Raw genomic sequence first — 19677 nt, 5'->3', positions numbered from 1 at the left:
CCTCAACTTTCTGTTTCATATATTCTGGTCTATCATGCTTTATTGTTTTTACTTTTTACAACAAAATTCACAAGTTCTGAAAACCTTAATATTGCAACCATTCTCCTATGTTGCAACATATCCTATGCAACATATCCTATGTTATAATTCTAACATTGGATGTTACATAACAATTGATAATAAAATATATGTATATAATATATTATAATACAGAGTACATTACAATTTGCATTCTTTGTATAAGAATAGTAATTATTCTTATACTAGGAGGCTCTCCTAGTATTTAGTAAGATAGCCTCCTAGTAGGCATATAATTTACTCTTGGCACCAAACCTTCATAGAGACAAGTTGTTCTGTTAAACGTACAAAATCTCTAGCACGTTCACGCGTTCCTGAAACTGTTGTAGAACATCTCAGAGAAAAATTTGTACGTAGTCCGAAAAAAAACAACTCGACGTGCATCACGTGAGACTGGCGTTTCACAAACAATTGTTTGGCGCGTATTACATAAACCGACTATACTTCAAACTGTACAAACTAACCGTGGTTAAACATGTTACAGCCTAGTTGCTCGGCTGTATTTGTGTGAAGGAATAATGGATAGAATTGTAAACGACGATATTTTATTAGACAATGTAATTTTTAGTTATGAGTCAACGTTTTTCACTAAAAAATAAATGAATAATAAAGAATATGCCTCATATTTAGAAATAGATGAGCTAAATTTTAAGAAAGTCTACTTGGACAATCCTGAAATATAAGAACAAATGAAGTACACATACATACACACGTAAGCACATACATAAGCTTTTTGGTCTAGATCTGAACGTAAAGTGATACGTTGGGGTACACCAAAGAAGTAGTATAAATAATAAATAATTTGAGTTTTGTCTACACACACGCCCGCGCATTTATATATTGTTACCACATATATGCTTAATTTAATATCGGCGGGCGATAACGGTAGCAACAATGTGAGCGGGGCGTACAGTATACGGATGCGTTGAGACAAGCATCATTCCCACCGCGCACATGACCGCGCAGTTCTCCCACCATAGCGGCGCTGCAGCCCCACAATTCTCAGGCACCAATAAAAGAGCGTTCACAACGAGAGTGAAAGCAATTCATCGTCGACCACCACCTGGAGGAGACCAAGAAGAAGAAGAAGAAGAAGAAGAAGATGGAAGAAGACAGAAGAAGTTTCCTGGCCGGCTCAACGTAGGACCTCCCTATGGATGCCAACATCCCCGCCGAGCAACAGGCCTGGCCGGCCCGCCGAGGAAGTCGCTGGATGCGGACGCTTCCTTCCCGCTCGAGCTGCAGCTCGCTGGGCTTCCGGCGGACCCGGCCCAGCGTGGGATGGCTCAGGGAGAACCGCCTCGGTCGCGCCGGCAAAGGACGACCGACGCCGACCCGACACTGCGGGGCTTTGGGGGGCCTCCACTACCACGCTGTAGTGGGGACCCAAATGCCGCTGAGGGAAAGCCCGGTCGGATTTCAATGGACGAGCCGCAACTCCCCGACTTCGCCGGAGACCAGCTTCCGGACCCAACAGCTCTTCTCAGAGCTAACGCAATAAACGGCCCTTTTCAGGGCCACCACAAGTTTACGAAATACGAACCGTCGAAGCCATTCGACGACAACAATACTTCTCAGGGCTACTATAAGGTTAGCAATTACAACGAGCTACCGAAGCCAATCGACGACAAAAATGACTTTTTTCAGGGCCACCATAAGGTTAGAAAATGCCACGAGCCGTCGAAGCCATTTGGCGACAGTTTATTATATTATATGGGGTAAAACTTATTATTATTTTCGTCTTAGGAATACGCGATCAAAGAAGTATGAAGATCGCTGATCTAGATGAACTAGTGGGACTTTAAAATATAAAGATTTAAAAAAAACCAATATCCCCATTTTTGATATGATCACCATACTTTTCCCTTTAATATTTTCTAGCAATATTCTCTGGGAAAGTAAAGAATTATTTATTTTTATAAATATTATATTTATAAAAATTTCAGGAGAAATTTCATCCATACGTTTAAAAAAAATCCTTATAATGATAATTCTGAAAATATTCATTGATATTTCTAAAGTTAAATTTTAAATTAAATATAATAAAACTAAATTTTATAATTTAAATTAAGTTAAAATAATTAAAATTTTAAATTAGATACTGTTATAGTCGATTTTAATTAGCTTGTGAATAGCCTCCGTGGCGTGACTGGAATCGTTTCGGCTTTTCATCCGGAGGTCTCGGGTTCGAATCCCGATCAGGCTTGGCATTCATACATACTGTTAAATTGTCATTAGATCTCATCCTCTAAAGCAATACCTAACGGTGGGTCCCGGAGATAAAAGCAAATATTAACTTGTGAAAATGAATAATGACTGAATTTTATTTATTTTTCCAATCCTAAGACCAAGGATTATTTAAAAGAACGTTTGGTAATTTATTTCTTCGAAAAATGAAATGAGTTTTTATCCTAGATTGATAAATAAATTACGTATAATGAAGAAATTCTAATAAAAAATGTATTTTTAAAAACACATTTTTATAAAATATTCTAATAATATTCACCATTAGCTACCACCACCAATTTATCCATTAACTTATAAAATCCTGTTACGCTCCCTAAGATTTTATTCGGAAATAATAATAATAAAATAACAAATTTTCTTTACGAAAGCTACATTAAAATGAGGTTTAATCTTACATTTAAGAATTACTTCATTATTTCAAATGGGATGGAAAATAATATGTAATATATTACGGATGATATTTTACGCAAATATTTACGAAAAATTGTTTCTTTTGTTCTTTCTCTCTCACTCTCTCTTTATCTGGTGTACAAAGAGAGAGTGAGTATATATATATATATATATAATAGCATCCCCGTCGTGGCTTCACCACCACTATATTCGCGGTCATGGGATAATTAGCCGATCACGGCTTTCTTCGCTCGCTCTTCCTGTCTAACCAGAGACCCCGTTTTGTTCATTAAACTCATGCTTGTGAGAATAATAATGATAAATCAGAATTAAAGCCTGTTCAATTAATAAAAAAATACCAGTGTATCGTAATTTCTTCAGAGCAAAAGTTTGGTCAGTACAGGAACCGAAACTTCGAATGACCTAAGAATTTGAGTTTCAAAACAGCCGGACTCTATCTTAAATATATTAGTTATAACTGGTTATTATACGAAATACGGGTAAAAATGTATTTTACCCGGCTGTAAGCGTTACCCGAAAAAACCACTAAGAGGTGATCGTAACCCACAGGGATAGTCTAGTGGTGATCTCGTCGTCGCAAATCAGCTGATTTCGAAATCAAGAGTTCTAAGGTTCAAATCTTAATAAAGGCAATTACTTTTATACGGATTTGAATACTAGTTCGTGGATACCGGTGTTCTTTGGTTGTTGGGTTTCAATTAACCATACATCTCAGGAATGGTCGATCTGAGACCGTACAAGAGTACCCTACATTTACATTCATACATATCATCCTCTGAAGTAATATTTTATGATGGTTCCGGAGGCTAAACAAAAAAGGTGAGATAAGGTGACCGTACTTCGTTTCTCATTTTTATTTTAATTTCATGTTTTTTAGTCAAGTAACCTGGACAGGTGTGGACCAGTCACGTCGCAAATACAATAACAGTAGCAGTGACTGTGTTAGTTGAACATCGTCGCATTCCATAAAATATTTTAATTCAAAAACACCCGAAAGATTTTTTTAAAATATTAATCTGAAGAATATTTACAAGCACAAACGTTGTTAATATCTCGTTTATTGTAGTCGGAAATGGAGAAAATTTGCAACCCTTTTTTCAAAATAATCATATCTTCCTTCACATATTTCAAGGTCGAATTTGAAAAATCTAATAATTAGTTTTTAAATACTCAAGGAAGTATAATACATCTTGTGGATCTACCTTGTATGTTCGCTCTGGACAATACATAATTAGATATTCAACAGTTTGGAATGGCTTACCACCATAAAAACCACTTGTAAGAGACATAGCCCATTTGTTCAAAAGAAATTACATCTAACACGTCCAGTTTTTACACGATTAAGTCTGTACCACAACTGTCTTAATTGAATATAGCCCGGGACATGCGCATGGACCAACTCTATCCAGTGGCATCCCATGAGATCTACCACTATTGTTTAATATTAGACTCCTCCTGTATAAGCTTTTGACCAGTTTCTACATAAGTTTTCGATATCTCAAGCGCCGACATGAATCCAATGACGGCCATATTGATAAGAGTTACTGCATTGATAATTTTTTTCCAAAATAATACAAAGGAATTCTGGCGTTTGAGATGCGGTGTAGGTATATTAGTAAGTAAATTTTTTCCTGTTTAGCCTCCGGGAATTACCGTTCAGAGGATGAATGAGGATGATATGTATGAGTGTAAATGAAGTATAGTCTTATACAGTCTCAGTTCGACCATTCCTTAGATGTATGGTTAATCGAAACCCAACCACCAAAGAACACCGGTATCCACGATCTAGTATTCAAATCCGTGTAAAAATAACTGGCTTTACTAGGACTTGAACGCTGGAACTCTCGACTTACAAATCAGCTGATTTGGGAAGAGGTATTCACCACTAGACCAAGGTGAGTTATATTAGCAACTATTGAGAACCATCTATAATACGTGAGCTGAAAGATTGTCTGTGTATTAGTCATTATATTGTGTTATGTTTGCATTTTATATATAACTACGTCATGTTATTCGTACTCGGATGATGTTATCTGGTTAGTTAATACAACAAACCCCGCTCGCCCGTTACGTTTAAACCATCTGACAGTTCGGTTGACAAGGACAAAGGCAACCCCTTCAGCTCGGTTAGTGTAACTGCGGTAGAGGAGACTTGACTGGTAATTGATCTGATAATTTTATTTAACTCGGTATCCACTTTACCAGTATAATAGCTAAAGGTGCAGAGTACTCCGCCAGACTAATACTGATATTCAAAGTATGCTTGCGTCCGCTCTTCATATGCTTATGAATTATGTTACCTCACGTTCTCAATTTTGCAGCAGTATTCATAGTATGTTGATTGAATTCTATATTAGGTCAATAAACACACTATTATTATTATTATTATTATTATTATTATTATTATTATTATTATTATTATTATTATTATTATTATCATCGCAATGAAATTTTGAGTTAATATATAAGTATAAAAAATACTTTCCGGTGGAGGGAAAGCTTAACTCTTTTTAATTCGTATCGAATTGTTAATAAAAATTTTGTCTCTGGTACAGACGTAAAAACAGCGTTTCAAATATATTTGTATATATAAATACACACACACAGACACATACACACACACACACACACACACAACACACATAAAATATTTTAGGTTAGGTTATTCGGGATATTTAATTTCCTTTCAAACGGAAATTGAAAATTTAACGGGTAAATGACATTAAATTTTTTCCTCTTTTTTCTTTTGCTAAAAAAAAAAAAAACATGAAGCAGTATTTTTTAACTTACAATAAAAAAAAAAAACCTCTTATTTTATCTTACTTAAAACCAATTAATCGATTTAAATACTCAAGGAAAATACAAAAAAAAAAAAAATAATAATGATAATAAAATTAAATATTACATTTTTACATAATTCAATTTGTATAATAAATTAATTCCAAGTTATGTCATATATTTTATCTCGATGTACACAATCATATGCTTTCTCGCAATCAATAAAAGTCACTACCAGTTGTTTATTCCTTAGTTTATGATACCTTATAATTAATTTTAAATTTACAATTTGTTCTGGGCAGTCTCGCCAAGGTCTAAACCCTTGGTTTTATTGATAACAATTTTTCCGTCTCTTGCAACTTTGAATGCTTTGAACTTGAAAACGAAGGTAACAGAAAAAAGAGTTTCAGCATTGTTTTTCTTCTAAAACTTTAAATTAAAACTATGTGTCTATGTCCACCTTTTTATTAAAATTAAGTTTGATTCACAATATGGCGGACCCAAGATGCCGGACAAAAATATAAAACTCACCATAATGTAGTTTTTTTTTAACTACGTAAAACCCCATTTCCTTCTGCCTTATATTATTACATAACAGGAGGTCACCGTACTATTTCACGGCAAGCAATCAATGATGATTGAAGGTGTGAAACTGAGTATTAATTGCATCAGAAAGTCAGCATCGTTTTGTTACTTAGAAGTCAGTTAAATTAACTTCAGAAAAAATTCGCGAGATAAAACAGCATGGCAATGCTTTATGGCAGCCCAGATGGAATGAGGCAGCGGGTGGGGACTTATACGCATGATCTCTTCCCAGACGTTGTTGGTATGCCGGGCGCTCCTTGGGTCCACCTAACGAGTATGTGACGCAATTTCTTTGTGGTCATGGCGCCTTCCAAGACAGACGTCAACGATTTGGTCTGGTTGAGATAAAAATGTGAAGCAGTTAAAACTACAAATAGAATGATATTCCAAAAAGAATTCAGAACTTATCGGTAACGTACCATTTATATTACTATAAATGGAACGACATGATTTATGAAACACAACGTAGTTTATAATTATGAACGATATTTATAATTATGAATGATATAATTTATGAAAAATTATGATTTATAATATAACAGGAAGGAAAGAACATTTTTTTTACTTCGAAATAAAGAAAAAAAAATTCGATTTTTCATTTTAACGTAAAAATCGTTTCAGTACTATTTAAATTATTATTAAAAATAGTAAAGGTACAATTTTTTTTTATTACTTCTGTGTACAAAAAGTAAAGAAACTATTGTGATCGCGAAAAATTTCAGTTTCCAGATTTCAACGGAAATATCCATCCATTTTGACCATCCCTGAATCCATATTGCCTAGTTTCGGAGGGACATCTGTACGTATATATGTATCTCGCAAAACTTAAAAACGATTAGCCGTAGAATGTTTGAAATTTTGGATTTAGGATTGTTGTAAAATCTAGTTGTGCACCTCCCCTTTTGAATGCAATCGACCGAACTAAAAAATTTTTAAAAATGCCCAAAACGGAAAAAAATTGAATTGAAATCACTTCAACGATGTATTATAAAGTGGTATTTAATTTTATTGGTTCCAGAGTTATAGCCAAATAAAATTTTTAATTAATGAAATATTTGTATCTTACAAGGGGAAGGCAGATCGGTTCGAATCAGACATCATCTCTTTTTTTTAACTTTTTTTTTTTAATTTAGATATGTTGGTTTATTAATAATTATTAACTTCTGATTGTAAAAAAAAATTACTATAAATAATCTTCAATAATAACTATAAAAGAAAAAATATGAAAAAATATCAGAAGTTATTAATGAAATAAAATTTTAAGAACTTTTCATTAACCAAGAAAAAAAAATGCGTATATGTAATTTAATAGGTGTACAACGAAGTCTATATAATATTTGGCGAAACATCTGATTATTCGTTTTTATTTACATTTTGTTACATTTTTGGTTACATCATAACAATTTTTAAAAAAACATAGTAATAGATAGATATAATATATATTTATTTAAACAGTAATAAAGGGATTTTTTATTCTATATTAATATTTCAGGTAAGATTGTTGAATAAATAATTTTATAAATATTTTGTGTATATAAAAACTAATATCTTAGCAATTGTGTAACTATCCACTTTATTAAAGAATTGGAGGATCGTATCTCACTTTCAAATTAAATTAGTTTAAATGAAGTGCAGCAAAAATGTGTATAAGTAACTTAATAGACGTAAAAAGAAGTCATATGGTGTACACATCAGATTTTTATTTTTTTAATTTTTCGGTAACAAATGAAGATATCAACTTGATTATTGGTATGTTTAATTTTCATGTAATATATAAAAATCAATTTCAAAATTTTTTTGAAATTCGATCTTGAAAGGAGTAAAAAAAAGGAAAAAAGATTTGAACGATGATTGTAAATTTTTCCCGTTTTTGTCTACGAGATATTCACACGATTTGGGCTTGAAAATACACTTCAGATAAATATCTAAAAACTAATTTCGAGGTTTTTTTAAATTTTAATTTTTTGAGGGTGTACGGAGCGGCTGCTTATTTAACATAGCCACGGTTACTGTATGTGCGACGCGACTGGCTGCACCTACCTCCGGTACTTGACTAAAAAAAAAACAAAATAAAATAAAAAAATGAGAAACAAAGTACGGTCCACATCCTAGTGATATTTGTCGGGTAACGCTCACAATTGGGGAAAATACATCTTTACCCGTACTGGGTACAGATGACCAGTTATAGATAATATTTTTTTTAAGTTTAAAGCTAGCTTAGCATGGGAAGCTTGGTTGAACTCCACGCTTCAAAAGAAATTAGAAGCCGTCCAAAACATAGCGTTGCAGACGATATTTGGAGCACCGTGGTTCGTCAGAAACGTTACTCTTCGCTACGATGCGTAAGTATACCCCGTATTCGAGGTGGGAGTGGCGCAGGCACGCAGACTGTTCGGGAGAGCGGCCGCGTCCGAACACGGCCATCTCCGGGACATCTGCCGAGAGGACCGTACTCCACAGGGTATAAGAAAACGACCTCATGCCGTATTAAACGAACCACCTTGAAGAGGCGGTACGAGAGTCAAAAAATGACCAACCAGGCATAGGAGCCTCTATATTGAGTAACCTATATATGAAAACCGCACAAAAATTCCGGCCGCGAAAGTGACCGTTTTCGCAATTAAATTTTGTTAAAACTATAAAATCTAGACATCACCCAACACCGTCCCTCGAAGAGACCACAATTTCATTTAGTCAGCATATGCGACCCCCTCAGGAGAACGGGGCGCACTTCTCCCTCCAAATAACTAGAGCTCCGGTAGGCGCACTCCTGCTAGCCCATAGGTGCTGGTACCGAAAGTTCTTCAGTGGATGGACTGAAGGGGAATCACGCCGGAATTACTAGGCTCAAAAGCTTAGTCTCTCACGGTCAGAACCAGTAAATAAATTTCACCATGTTCCATACGGTTATGAACGCAAATTACCAAATCCGTCCATAAATAAAACTTAAAATTTATAACCGCCACTAAATATCCGATGAAATCGCCCGATAATAGAAAGATACAGCAGCAAGGGAGATTGTCCAGGCTCTGCGATCTGTAGGGAGAAATATTGAAATTCCCGCCATTCTTGCATTACGTTCCGTTCCCAACTGTTTTGAAACCCACATTCTTAGATCGAACAAAATTGCGGATATTTTACTGGCGAAACTGTTCCTTTGAAGAAATTACTGTAAATTGATATTTTAATAAACTCAACAGTCTTGAATTTTTATTTATCATTATTATTCTCATGCGTATTTTTTGGTTAGCTGGCATCTCTCCCGCCACCACCCCATTCGGTCGCCCTAGAGCATAGACCAAATGTTCCGTGCCAAAAAACGGCTACTGTGCCTCAAAACAGATTTGCGACCTCGTTATTCCTAATGCTCCTAGTGAGCTCCTACCTTGCGTGAGCGGTTAAGCTGGGTGCCGTATAGCACCCGCTTACGTGTCCCTACCGCTCACTTGTCAAATTAAAACTAGATCGGGGAGGTGCACCCCTTGTTACAAATTAAAACTAAAAAGGTTACAAGTTAAAAAGACGGCAATTTAAGCCGCCACGCCTCGGTCGCTGTCAGCCAGCTAGTGCCTGTCCACCATTTAAAACGCTTGGAGCTTTTACTGGCTGGTGGCCAGCCATTATTTCGGATAAGGACTTCCGACAGCTCCGCTAAAGGAATCAATAAATCCCATTTAAATTTAAAATCTAACGATGACGGTTGAACATCGCAACCTCATCGAGGAACCCCCACACGGTCCGACAATGCGGCTCTCGCCACATCGACTCGCCGTTTATGAGCGGCCAGTTTTCCCCCTGACCTCTAAGATCCAGGGTGGCCCGGTCTCTGGCCCTCCCAAGAGCAGGGCAGTCGAACATAAGATGTTCGTTCGACTGGACCTCCCCGCAGACACACAACTCATCAGCCGCTAGGCGAAACCTAAACAGATATTGCATCAAATTCACATGGTTGGTGAGCACTTGGGCACCCGACGCCCTTAAAAATGAATTCGAGGCATACCATCCCCCCAGATCCTGTATAAATCTATACAGGGATCTTCCCTTATTCGTGGTGTGCCATTCATGCTGCCATGCATCCATCGCGAGGCTCCATAGCCTCTTCCGCAGGCGGGAAATGGGCAACTGAACGAAATTTGGACCCGGTGCATTGTGATAGTCGTTCCGCTACGGTTCTAGCCCGGCTCGAAACCGCATCCCAAATACCTCGGTTTCCCGACCTCTTCGCAACTTCCACATGGCTGCTCGAACTTTCACCACTAAATCGATTGGGAGAGCCTTTCCCAATACGGTGGTAGCCTCGTAGGAGGTTGTTTTAAAAACACCAGTGCATACAATTAAAGCTCTGCGCTGGGCACTCCTTAAATTTTGAAGCAGTGCTCTATTTCTATCCAACCTATGCGCCCAGACTGGCGCCGCGTATGCGATCATACTCTCGAAGACACCTCGGTACATCAAGTACATTTGGCGACCCGACAGCCCGTAGTCTTTCCGAGCAATCCTTCTAAGTTTGTGCATCACAGAGACAGCGTCCGCCGCAACTTGCTTAATGTGGTTGCTAAAAAGCAACTTATCATCAAACAAAACACCAAGGTACTTATGAACCCTTACTCGGCTGATTACACAGTTTTTATATTTAATGTGGGGGTTTCGACTGGTTGATAATTTGTCTGCACCCTTCAGAAGCATAAACTTCGTCTTGGGCACAGAAATCTTTAAATTTTGCATGCGTATGAGTTTAATGAACATACCGGGTTCCAAGGGGCAAAGCCCTATGGCTAGACGGATGAGTCATGATCGGCTATTCCATGATATTCCATGACCGCAATGAAGAAACACAAGTAACCATATAGCGCGAGTCATATAGCCGCGACGAGGATGGTATAATATTAATATCATTGGTAACGACTTATTATTTTATTCGTCACCACCATGCTAAAGTAACGAATGTAAAAAAACGCAAATCATGAGTTTACGACTAATCTGAACGTCTTGCATATTGTGGTAAATTATCCAATGCGTATCTCTTTTCGGTAGGTTAGTTTAAACCTTTTCACTTTTACGATTATGCACTCCTATTTAAAATTTAACACAAAATGTTGTTTAGCTCTCCTAAAAAGTTGAGTTTTTCACATTGGTTAGTTTAGCATGATGGGACGACTTGTATGTGCGAAAACTTTTGGTAGTTTTGTCTGTTTGCGTGGTTAATCATGTAAGAACAAACAGATCCATTACTTTTAAATTTGCAAGATAAATTTTTATTATCACAGGGAAGAAATAGATCAAAGACATAGGGACATATAGGACTTTAGGGATAAAGATATTCGTTAAAAAACAAAAATGAATCCTTTTATTTCTGTCACCATAGCAACAGAGATACAATGAAGTAAACTAATTAATTCTTTTTTATTTAATTAATATCTGTAAAATTTATAATATTTCCCACAAACATGAAAATAACAAACGTGTCAGGGGTCTAGGAGGTAGAACTCTCTGGTTAGATGGTCGGGCGAGCGAAGCGAGCATCGACTGGCTAAAATATATAAAGGATCTTACGTTATCCATTTTATTACCAAATAATATTCTTTATTTAATACTTTATATCGATGTAGAAGTCGAGTTTTTATTACAACAATTAATTCGGAAAAAAAAAATTATCAAATGGGTCAAAATGAAATAAATAACAAAGTATAAATATAATAATACAATTTTTTCACATGCGAATACGCATACGGTCTCTCTAAGGAATCAATCCTATAGATTACCCTAGGGAAATCCCGGGTAATCTGAAATTGCTTTTATTTTATTTATATATAAATATATATTTTTTTTTAAACTGACTATTTCAAAGAAAATTCCAATTTTGACTGATCCCAAGATAATACGGTATACTTCTAAAGTATAAACAATAGTCATACGTAATTGTGTGTGTTTGTGCGCTCGCGCGCATGTATGTATATTTCAATGTGGAATAACCCTTAAATAATAAATTTTTCTATTTTAATAAATATAAAAAATTCTAAAAATAAAATTACGTTTGAAAAAATAATATATATATAATTCAAAAGAAATGGGATGTAATTCTACCTTACTTCAACGCAATCTAGTAGTTCTTTATTGAACTAATATATTTTAATATCGATTCAACTGAATTTTTATCTCTTTTATTAAATCTACTGATATTAAATCTATTTCATACATTTTTCATTGAAACAAAACTCTTCTGTTCTTCTCAAAAGGTTTATTGGTTTCTGAGTTATATTACCAACATTCATTTCAAAACAATAATAATAAATATGATTTATGTTTTTAATGAATCTGGTATACAGAGTGTATCATAAAATTCTTCTGATATTTTCATAATCTACTCTACTCGGGAAAATAACGGAAAAAGTTCAAATAAATTATGTCCTAAAATGCTTCCTTTGCGTGTTACGGGTAGTAAATATTTTTCGCTCAATTTCAGCTGTGCCGATGAAATGAGATCGTACTAAAATTTTTAGGAGGTTAATTAAGGGGTAGTAATTTCTTACGGTTTTTGAATAAGAACTTTTAGATTAGGTTATGTTCATAAATACTAGATCGTGGATACCGGTGTTCTTTGGTGGTTGGGTTTCAATTAACCACACATCTCAGGAATGGTCGAACTGAGAATGTACAAGACTAACACTTCATTTACACTCATACATATCATCCTCTGAAGAATTATCTAAACGGTAGTTACCGGAGGCTAAACAGGAAATAGGAAATGAAGCAGGTTATGTTCATAACCGAATCTCTAAAACTTTAACATCAAATTTTTTGAAAAAGTCTCTTCAAATTTATTCCCACCTGCAATATATATATATATATATAAAAAAAAATAAAAAAGAAAAAAAAAATATATATATATATTGTATTTTTTAATTGTAATACTTTTAATTTTTTTTATTGTTATAAAAATACGATAATATTTTATTTCAAAAAAAATTACACCCTTAACGTCGAATAAAAAAAAACTATCTGACGAAGCTGTAAAAATTACACAATGAAAAAGCAGTAAAATTATACAAGCAGTATTGTAGACTTGACCAGGTTAGCCGGTAAAATCGTCAATATTTTGCCAGCTTTTTTATTTACTTTTTTTTTTTTGTCTTCAGTCATTTGACTGGTTTGATGCAGCTCTCCAAGATTCCCTATCTACTGCTAGTCGTTTCATTTCAGTATACCCTCTACATCCTACATCCCTAACAATTTGTTTTACATATTCCAAATGTGGCCTGCCTACACAATTTTTCCCTTCTACCCGTCCTTCCAATATTAAAGCGACTATTCCAGGATGCCTTAGTATGTGGCCTATAAGTCTGTCTTTTCTTTTAACTATATTTTTCCAAATGCTTCTTTCTTCATCTATTTGCCGCAATACCTCTTCATTTGTCACTTTATCCACCCATCTGATTTTTAACATTCTCTATAGCACCGCATTTCAAAAGCTTCTAATCTTTTCTTCTCAGATACTCCGATCGTCCAAGTTTCACTTCCATATAAAGCGACGCTCCGAACATACACTTTCAAAAATCTTTTCCTGACATTTAAATTAATTTTTGATGTAAACAAATTATATTTCTTACTGAAGGCTCGTTTCGCTTGTGCTATTCGGCATTTTATATCGCTCCTGCTTCGTCCATCTTTAGTAATTCTACTTCCCAAATAACAAAATTCATCTACCTCCATAATCTTTTCTCCTCCTATTTTCACATTCAGTAGTCCATCTTTGTTATTTCTACTATATTTCATTACTTTTGTTTTGTTCTTGTTTATTTTCACGCTATAGTTCTTGCGTAGGACTTCATCTATGCCGTTCATTGTTTCTTCTAAATCTTTTTCACTCTCGGCTAGAATTACTATATCATCAGCAAATCGTATCATCTTTATTTTTTCACCTTGTACTGTTACTCCGAATCTAAACTGTTCTTTAACATCATTAACTGCTAGTTCCATGTAACGGAGATAGGGAACATCCTTGTCGGACTCCCTTTCTTATTACGGCTTCTTTCTATGTTCTTCAATTGTTACTGTTGAAGAACAGTAACAAATATATTACAATATAATGATTGTAATATATTTTAATGTATATATGTGCATAATTTGATCAAATAAAAAATATTATCGAATATATAAATTTAAATTTGTGTAATTTGTACTTCAAACCTTAATCAACATGTGACATATCCATATCCTATGTGCCTCTGTGAAGCTGAGGCATTTTATTTTTTATTTTTTGTTAATTTTCTTTTCATTAGTTTGGACTCGATTAAAGGAGGACTTAACTTTAACATCAAATTTTTTGAAAAAGTCTCTTCAAATTTATTCCCACCTGCAATATATATATATATATATATATGAATTCTATTTTTTAGTTCTAATACTTTTAATTTTTTATTATTGTTTTATAAAAGGACGATCTTATTTTATTATAAAAAAAAGTTACACCCTTAATGTCAAGTAACAAAAACTGTCTGACGAAGTTGTAAAAATTTTACAATGAAAAAGCAGTACAAGGGTATTGTAGACTTGACCAGTGTAGTCGAAAAAATCTTACAATACTTTGCCAGCTTTTTTTTTTTTACGTAAACTTATAATGATTATGAAGCAGGATTTTTATGAAATATTTATATTTCAACTCCTTTTATGCAGATTTTTGAGGAACTGCAAACAGATAAAAATAATCATCTGTAGAATTAAAAAAATAATCAGTATAAAAAAAAACTTTTAAGGACCAAGTGAAGCAACATTTTGAATTTATTTCTTTTTATTCTGGGAGTTTCCTTTCTTAGTCTTCCAATAATTTATTCATTCGATTTATATTTTCCTTTTCTCTTCTGAACAATTGTTGTTGATTTATTTTCAAATCTTATACCAGTTTTTTATCATATATTTGATTTTATTTCTTATAAATCTTTTTAAACCACTGAAATCCATTGACGTCCGGTTCTTTAGGTTATTTTTTGGGTCTAATGATTTTTTTTTGTACGATTCTTATCATACATTTCCATAAAGTGACCGATAAAGTTTGCTTCTTACTCTGGTTGAATGTGAAACATTCTTAGTTTCACTATGTTTTTTATATCTTCATTACTTCTGAATTTGTATAATTTTTCATCAATTTTTATTGGTCGTAGGGTTTTTCTCAAGATTTTCCTTTTTCTGTTGCATTTATTTCACTTTATTTCAAACTGAAAATCCTTTGTAATGCGTATCGGCCTACTGGTTTGATTACCATGTTGTAGTATCTGATTTTTAGCTTTCATTGAGAATTTTATTTTGTTGCAAATAATATATTACAGGAAATGTCGTACGAAAGAAAAAATAAAAATAAACTAAGTATTAACATTATTGTAACCTTTTTTTTTTTTGTTTAACCTCCGGGACCACCATTAGGTATTGCTTTAGAGGATGAGATGAATTATTTGTAGCGTTTATGAAAATGTCATGCCTTACCGGAATTCGAACCCGGGACCTCCGGATGAAAGACTGAGACGCTACCAATCGCGCCACGGAAGCCGGCAAACATTATTGTAACCTTTTTTTTCTCTCTACTCCCCTGGGCCCGTTCAATTGTTTGGTATTAACCCAGAGAAGCATCTGTTTACTCTACCGACCCTCCCCACCTACCGACATGGCAGGTCGGCTCGCCGGTCAGCTCTTTTGAGTTATTTTTTGTTGCCCTTTTGACACCATGCCCGAATATTTCTGTCGAGACGCGATATCGGGTCTTTTCGGCTCGCCGGTCAGCTCTTTTGAGTTATTTTTTGTTGCCCTTTTGACACCATGCCCGAACATTTCTGTCGAGACGCGATATCGGGTCTTTTCTCATTTTTCTTTTAGTGACCTATCATCCCCCGGAATCCCCAGTGGATCAATGAATCTTTGAATCTGGTGCGATACACCAAGGCATGTCGGCCCTCGCCACTGAGGCTATTCGTCCTACCCTACTTTAAAATACTAACATTATTGTAACCTCTTCTTTCTTTCCTGTTTAGCCTCCGGTAACTACCGTTTAGATAATTCTTCAGAGGATGATTGAGGATGAATATGTATGAGTGTAAATGAAGTGTAGTCTTGTACATTCTCAGTTCGACCATACCTGAGATGTGTGGTTAATTGAAACCCAACCACCAAAGAACACCGGTATCCACGATCTAGTATTCAAGTCCGTGTAAAAAATAACTGGCTTTACTAGGACTGAACGCTGGAACTCTCGACTACCAAATCTGCTGATTTGGGAAGACGCGTTCACCACTAGACCAACCCGGTGGGTCAACATTATTGTAACCTTCCTCTGCTCCCCTGAGCCGGTCCGACTGGTTGTTATTACGCCACCCAGGGGAGTGCCTGTTATACTCTAATGGGCCTCTCCATCTACCGGCTGTATGTCCGGCAAGGCAGGTCGGCCAACGGGTCAGGTCTTTTGAGTCTCATTTGCCCTTCTGTATCGCTACGCCATACCTTGGAAAGTCGTGACGCATCGATGGGTCTTTTACACTTGTATAGACCTATTCTCCCTCGGAGTCCCCAGTGGATCCTTGGAACTGACACACCTAAGCATGCCAGCCCTCACCACTGGGGCTATCCACCCTACCCTAATCTATTCACTCAGAAGCCCGGTTTCCTCTCGTCTTCGTTTTTTACTGTTAAGATATTCCTGATAGTTCCTTCAATTCTTTTCCAATTGTCCTTACTATGTAGCATGTTACTCGTAATCTCCTCAGGTCTCATCGTTGATAAATTTGTGTCCCGTCTATTTTGTATCCATCTGATGCATTCCTTGAAGATATGGTCTGCATCGTCCTCAATGCCGCAGTACATACAAGCCGGCGTTTGTCTTCTCCCAACTCTGTGAAGGTAATAATTAAAATTACCGTGGCCCGTAAAGTACTGCGACAAAAAGAAGTCCACCTCCCCGTGTTTCCTATTGATCCAACTCTCAAGGTCAGGGATTAGCTGTTTTGTCCTGCTAGCAGGTCCTACCTCTCTCCACCTTTCTTTCCACCTAGTTATCAGCCTATGCTTAGCCTCCTGAGTTTCCAGTCCTTGCGATATCTCTACCCTGTAATGGGCCATTAAGTCGATTGGAGGTACTGCTGCCAAAACGCAAAGTGCCTCATAGGAGACTGTTCTGTAAGCGGAAACCACTCCCAGGAACAGCCTCCTATGCGTTCTCACAAGTCTATTTTTGTTTTTCTTGATTCGTAATGAAGTCCACCATACAGGCACTGCATACAATAAAGATGACACAACTGCCGATGCTGTAACCTTTCTTTTGGACGCTCTAGGAGCCTTCTTTGTTGACATGATCATATTTAACCCTTTTATCATGTTGTCCGCTTTATTGCATATACTATTAATATGTTCAGAAGAGGCACAATTTCTCTGAAAGAGAATTCCCAGATATTTCAGGCAGCTTGTCTCCATTATTTCCTGTCCATTCACAACAATGTTCAGACGTTCTATAACTCTTCTACCAGTAAACGTGATGAACTTACATTTATTAATTGATAACATAAGTCCCTTTTCTTGCAACCATTCATGTATCTTTGCAAGCGCCATATTGGCCTTCTCCTGCACCTCCAATCCCGTCTTGCCCTGTACAAGGACTGCCAAATCATCCGCATTGGCTATTGTTTCCACACCAGGCGGATAGTCCAATTGTAGAACATCATCAAAGGTGAGGACCCACAAAAGAGGACCCAAAACCGAACCTTGGGGAACTCCACCGTATATATTGAATATCAATTCTCCTTCTTGTGAATTCACTGTACAAGTCCTTTCTGAAAGGTATTTCGCCACCTGTCTCCTCAAGTACGGGCTGATGTTTTTGCCTGTAATGCCCTATGAATCTGACTCCACTTTACTGTGCCGAAAGCATTTCCAACATCTAAGGAGACAAGAAGCGGAATTCTTCTAATTCTCCATGTACCACTTTTTACCTCAAGGGCCCAATTTAAAACCTTGTTGGCAGCTAATACAGTGGACCGTCCCCTCCAAAAACCAAATTGATTTGGGCTAATCCCTTCACCTTCTTCAACTTCTCTAGTAATTCTGGCGGCCAACATTTTTCAACCGCGTTTCCCAGATTGTTCAATAGACTAAGTGGTCTATACTTCACTTGACCTTGTTGATCATTACTTTTTGGGAGGAAGACCACTCTGGCCTCCCTCCAACATTTGGGAAAAGAATCCCTTTCAAGCCCATAACTGGCCAAGTCCGTCATTTCCCAAGGCAACAACTTTATTAAGCCTTTCAGTATGGCTGCTGGTATGCCATTGATGCCAGGGCTCTTCTTATTACCTAGCTGTCCTATTGCACAAGCCAACTTGGCCGGCGTAAATCGTCTAGGTTCAAACTCTGGTAAAATAACACCAATTTCTTCTTCACATGGAAAAAGTTCTTTAAACTGAAACTCTGCTTGACGTTTACTGAGTGTTGGTAGACGCCTGCCGAATTTCTTCATTACTATTTTGTAGGCTTGGCCCCAGGGATCCTTGTCCAAGTCCTCATACAATCTCATCCAATGATCCCTCTTCGACTTTTTGATGGACCTGTTTAGCAATCTTCTCGTTTGAACATATGAGTGGACTGCCATGTCATATTCCTGACCACCTCTAATTCTAAGCCTTTGTTTTTTTTCTTCTAGCTTTTTGTAATGCTCTCCGGTAGCCCGCTATCTCATCAGACCACCAGTATACTTGTCCCCTGCGATTGGTGGCTCTAATTTCCTTGTCCATTTCCTGCTGTATGATCGTCGTTAGAGTATCAGGTGTTGCCTCTAATATATTACGGTGCGTATATGCGACCCTTTCTACTATTCTTTCAGTCTGTTGTGCCGAAGGTCTTATTGGAAGCTGTCTATCCATGGTTACAAATAATACTCCATCCTTCATTATTAACTTAACAGCAAAGTGATCGCTTGCAATGTCCTGATCTAATACACGCCACTCATATTGATCACTTCCCCACCTGCCATCAATGATGACCAAGTCCAATTCTGAGCAATGGCCTCGAGCTTCAAACGTCGGAGTATTATCATTTATACAATAGTATCCAAGGGACTCCATTAAATCTGCAAGTAACTCTCCTTTCCGGTTATTATAGGAGCTACCAGCTAACCTCGATTTACAGTTGAAATCACCCATCATTATGACATTCTTACTCTCACAAGATAGTATTCTATGAATACTATCCAGATACTTCTCGTAATCTCCAATACTTATGTTGGGTGATACATATGCTCCTGCTATAATTGTGGAGTCCGTCTCTGCCACTACAAATCCCTCTGTTCTTGTTTTGAAGCTCAATGCTAATCTTCCACTCATATTTTTTATTACTACATCTCCAACAGTGTCAGCCATCCAACCGGTTTTGGCTGCTTCGTAGATATTAGGCTCCGTAATTATTATTATATCTAAATTTTGTTCTATAGCCAGTTCATTTATCAAGTCAAGGGACAACGAGCTCTTGTTTGTGTTTGCTAGAAGTACTTTAAGCATTACTGTTACTAGTGCATGCCCAGGTTCCCGTTCTGTGGTCTTGACTGCCACA

At 36.4% G+C, this 19677-nt stretch overlaps 2 protein-coding genes across 2 annotated transcripts in view; one reads left to right on the top strand and one right to left on the bottom strand.

Annotated features, from left to right (window-relative positions):
- Positions 1 to 19677, top strand: part of LOC142333705 (5-hydroxytryptamine receptor-like) — a 738869-nt gene that overhangs the window by 14675 nt on the left and 704517 nt on the right. The gene's annotated exons all lie outside the window — the stretch shown is intronic.
- On the bottom strand, positions 18747 to 19487 carry LOC142334047 (uncharacterized). The gene has a single exon (XM_075381714.1). The coding sequence runs from the start codon at positions 19485 to 19487 to the stop codon at positions 18747 to 18749; it is 741 nt and encodes a 246-aa protein (XP_075237829.1).

Source organism: Lycorma delicatula, chromosome 13 (assembly GCF_047948215.1).
Source record: "Lycorma delicatula isolate Av1 chromosome 13, ASM4794821v1, whole genome shotgun sequence".
In the NCBI taxonomy this organism is placed as follows: Eukaryota; Metazoa; Arthropoda; class Insecta; order Hemiptera; family Fulgoridae; genus Lycorma; species Lycorma delicatula.
Note: the sequence above shows the minus strand (reverse complement) of the source record. Positions and strands in the feature narration are given on the sequence as shown.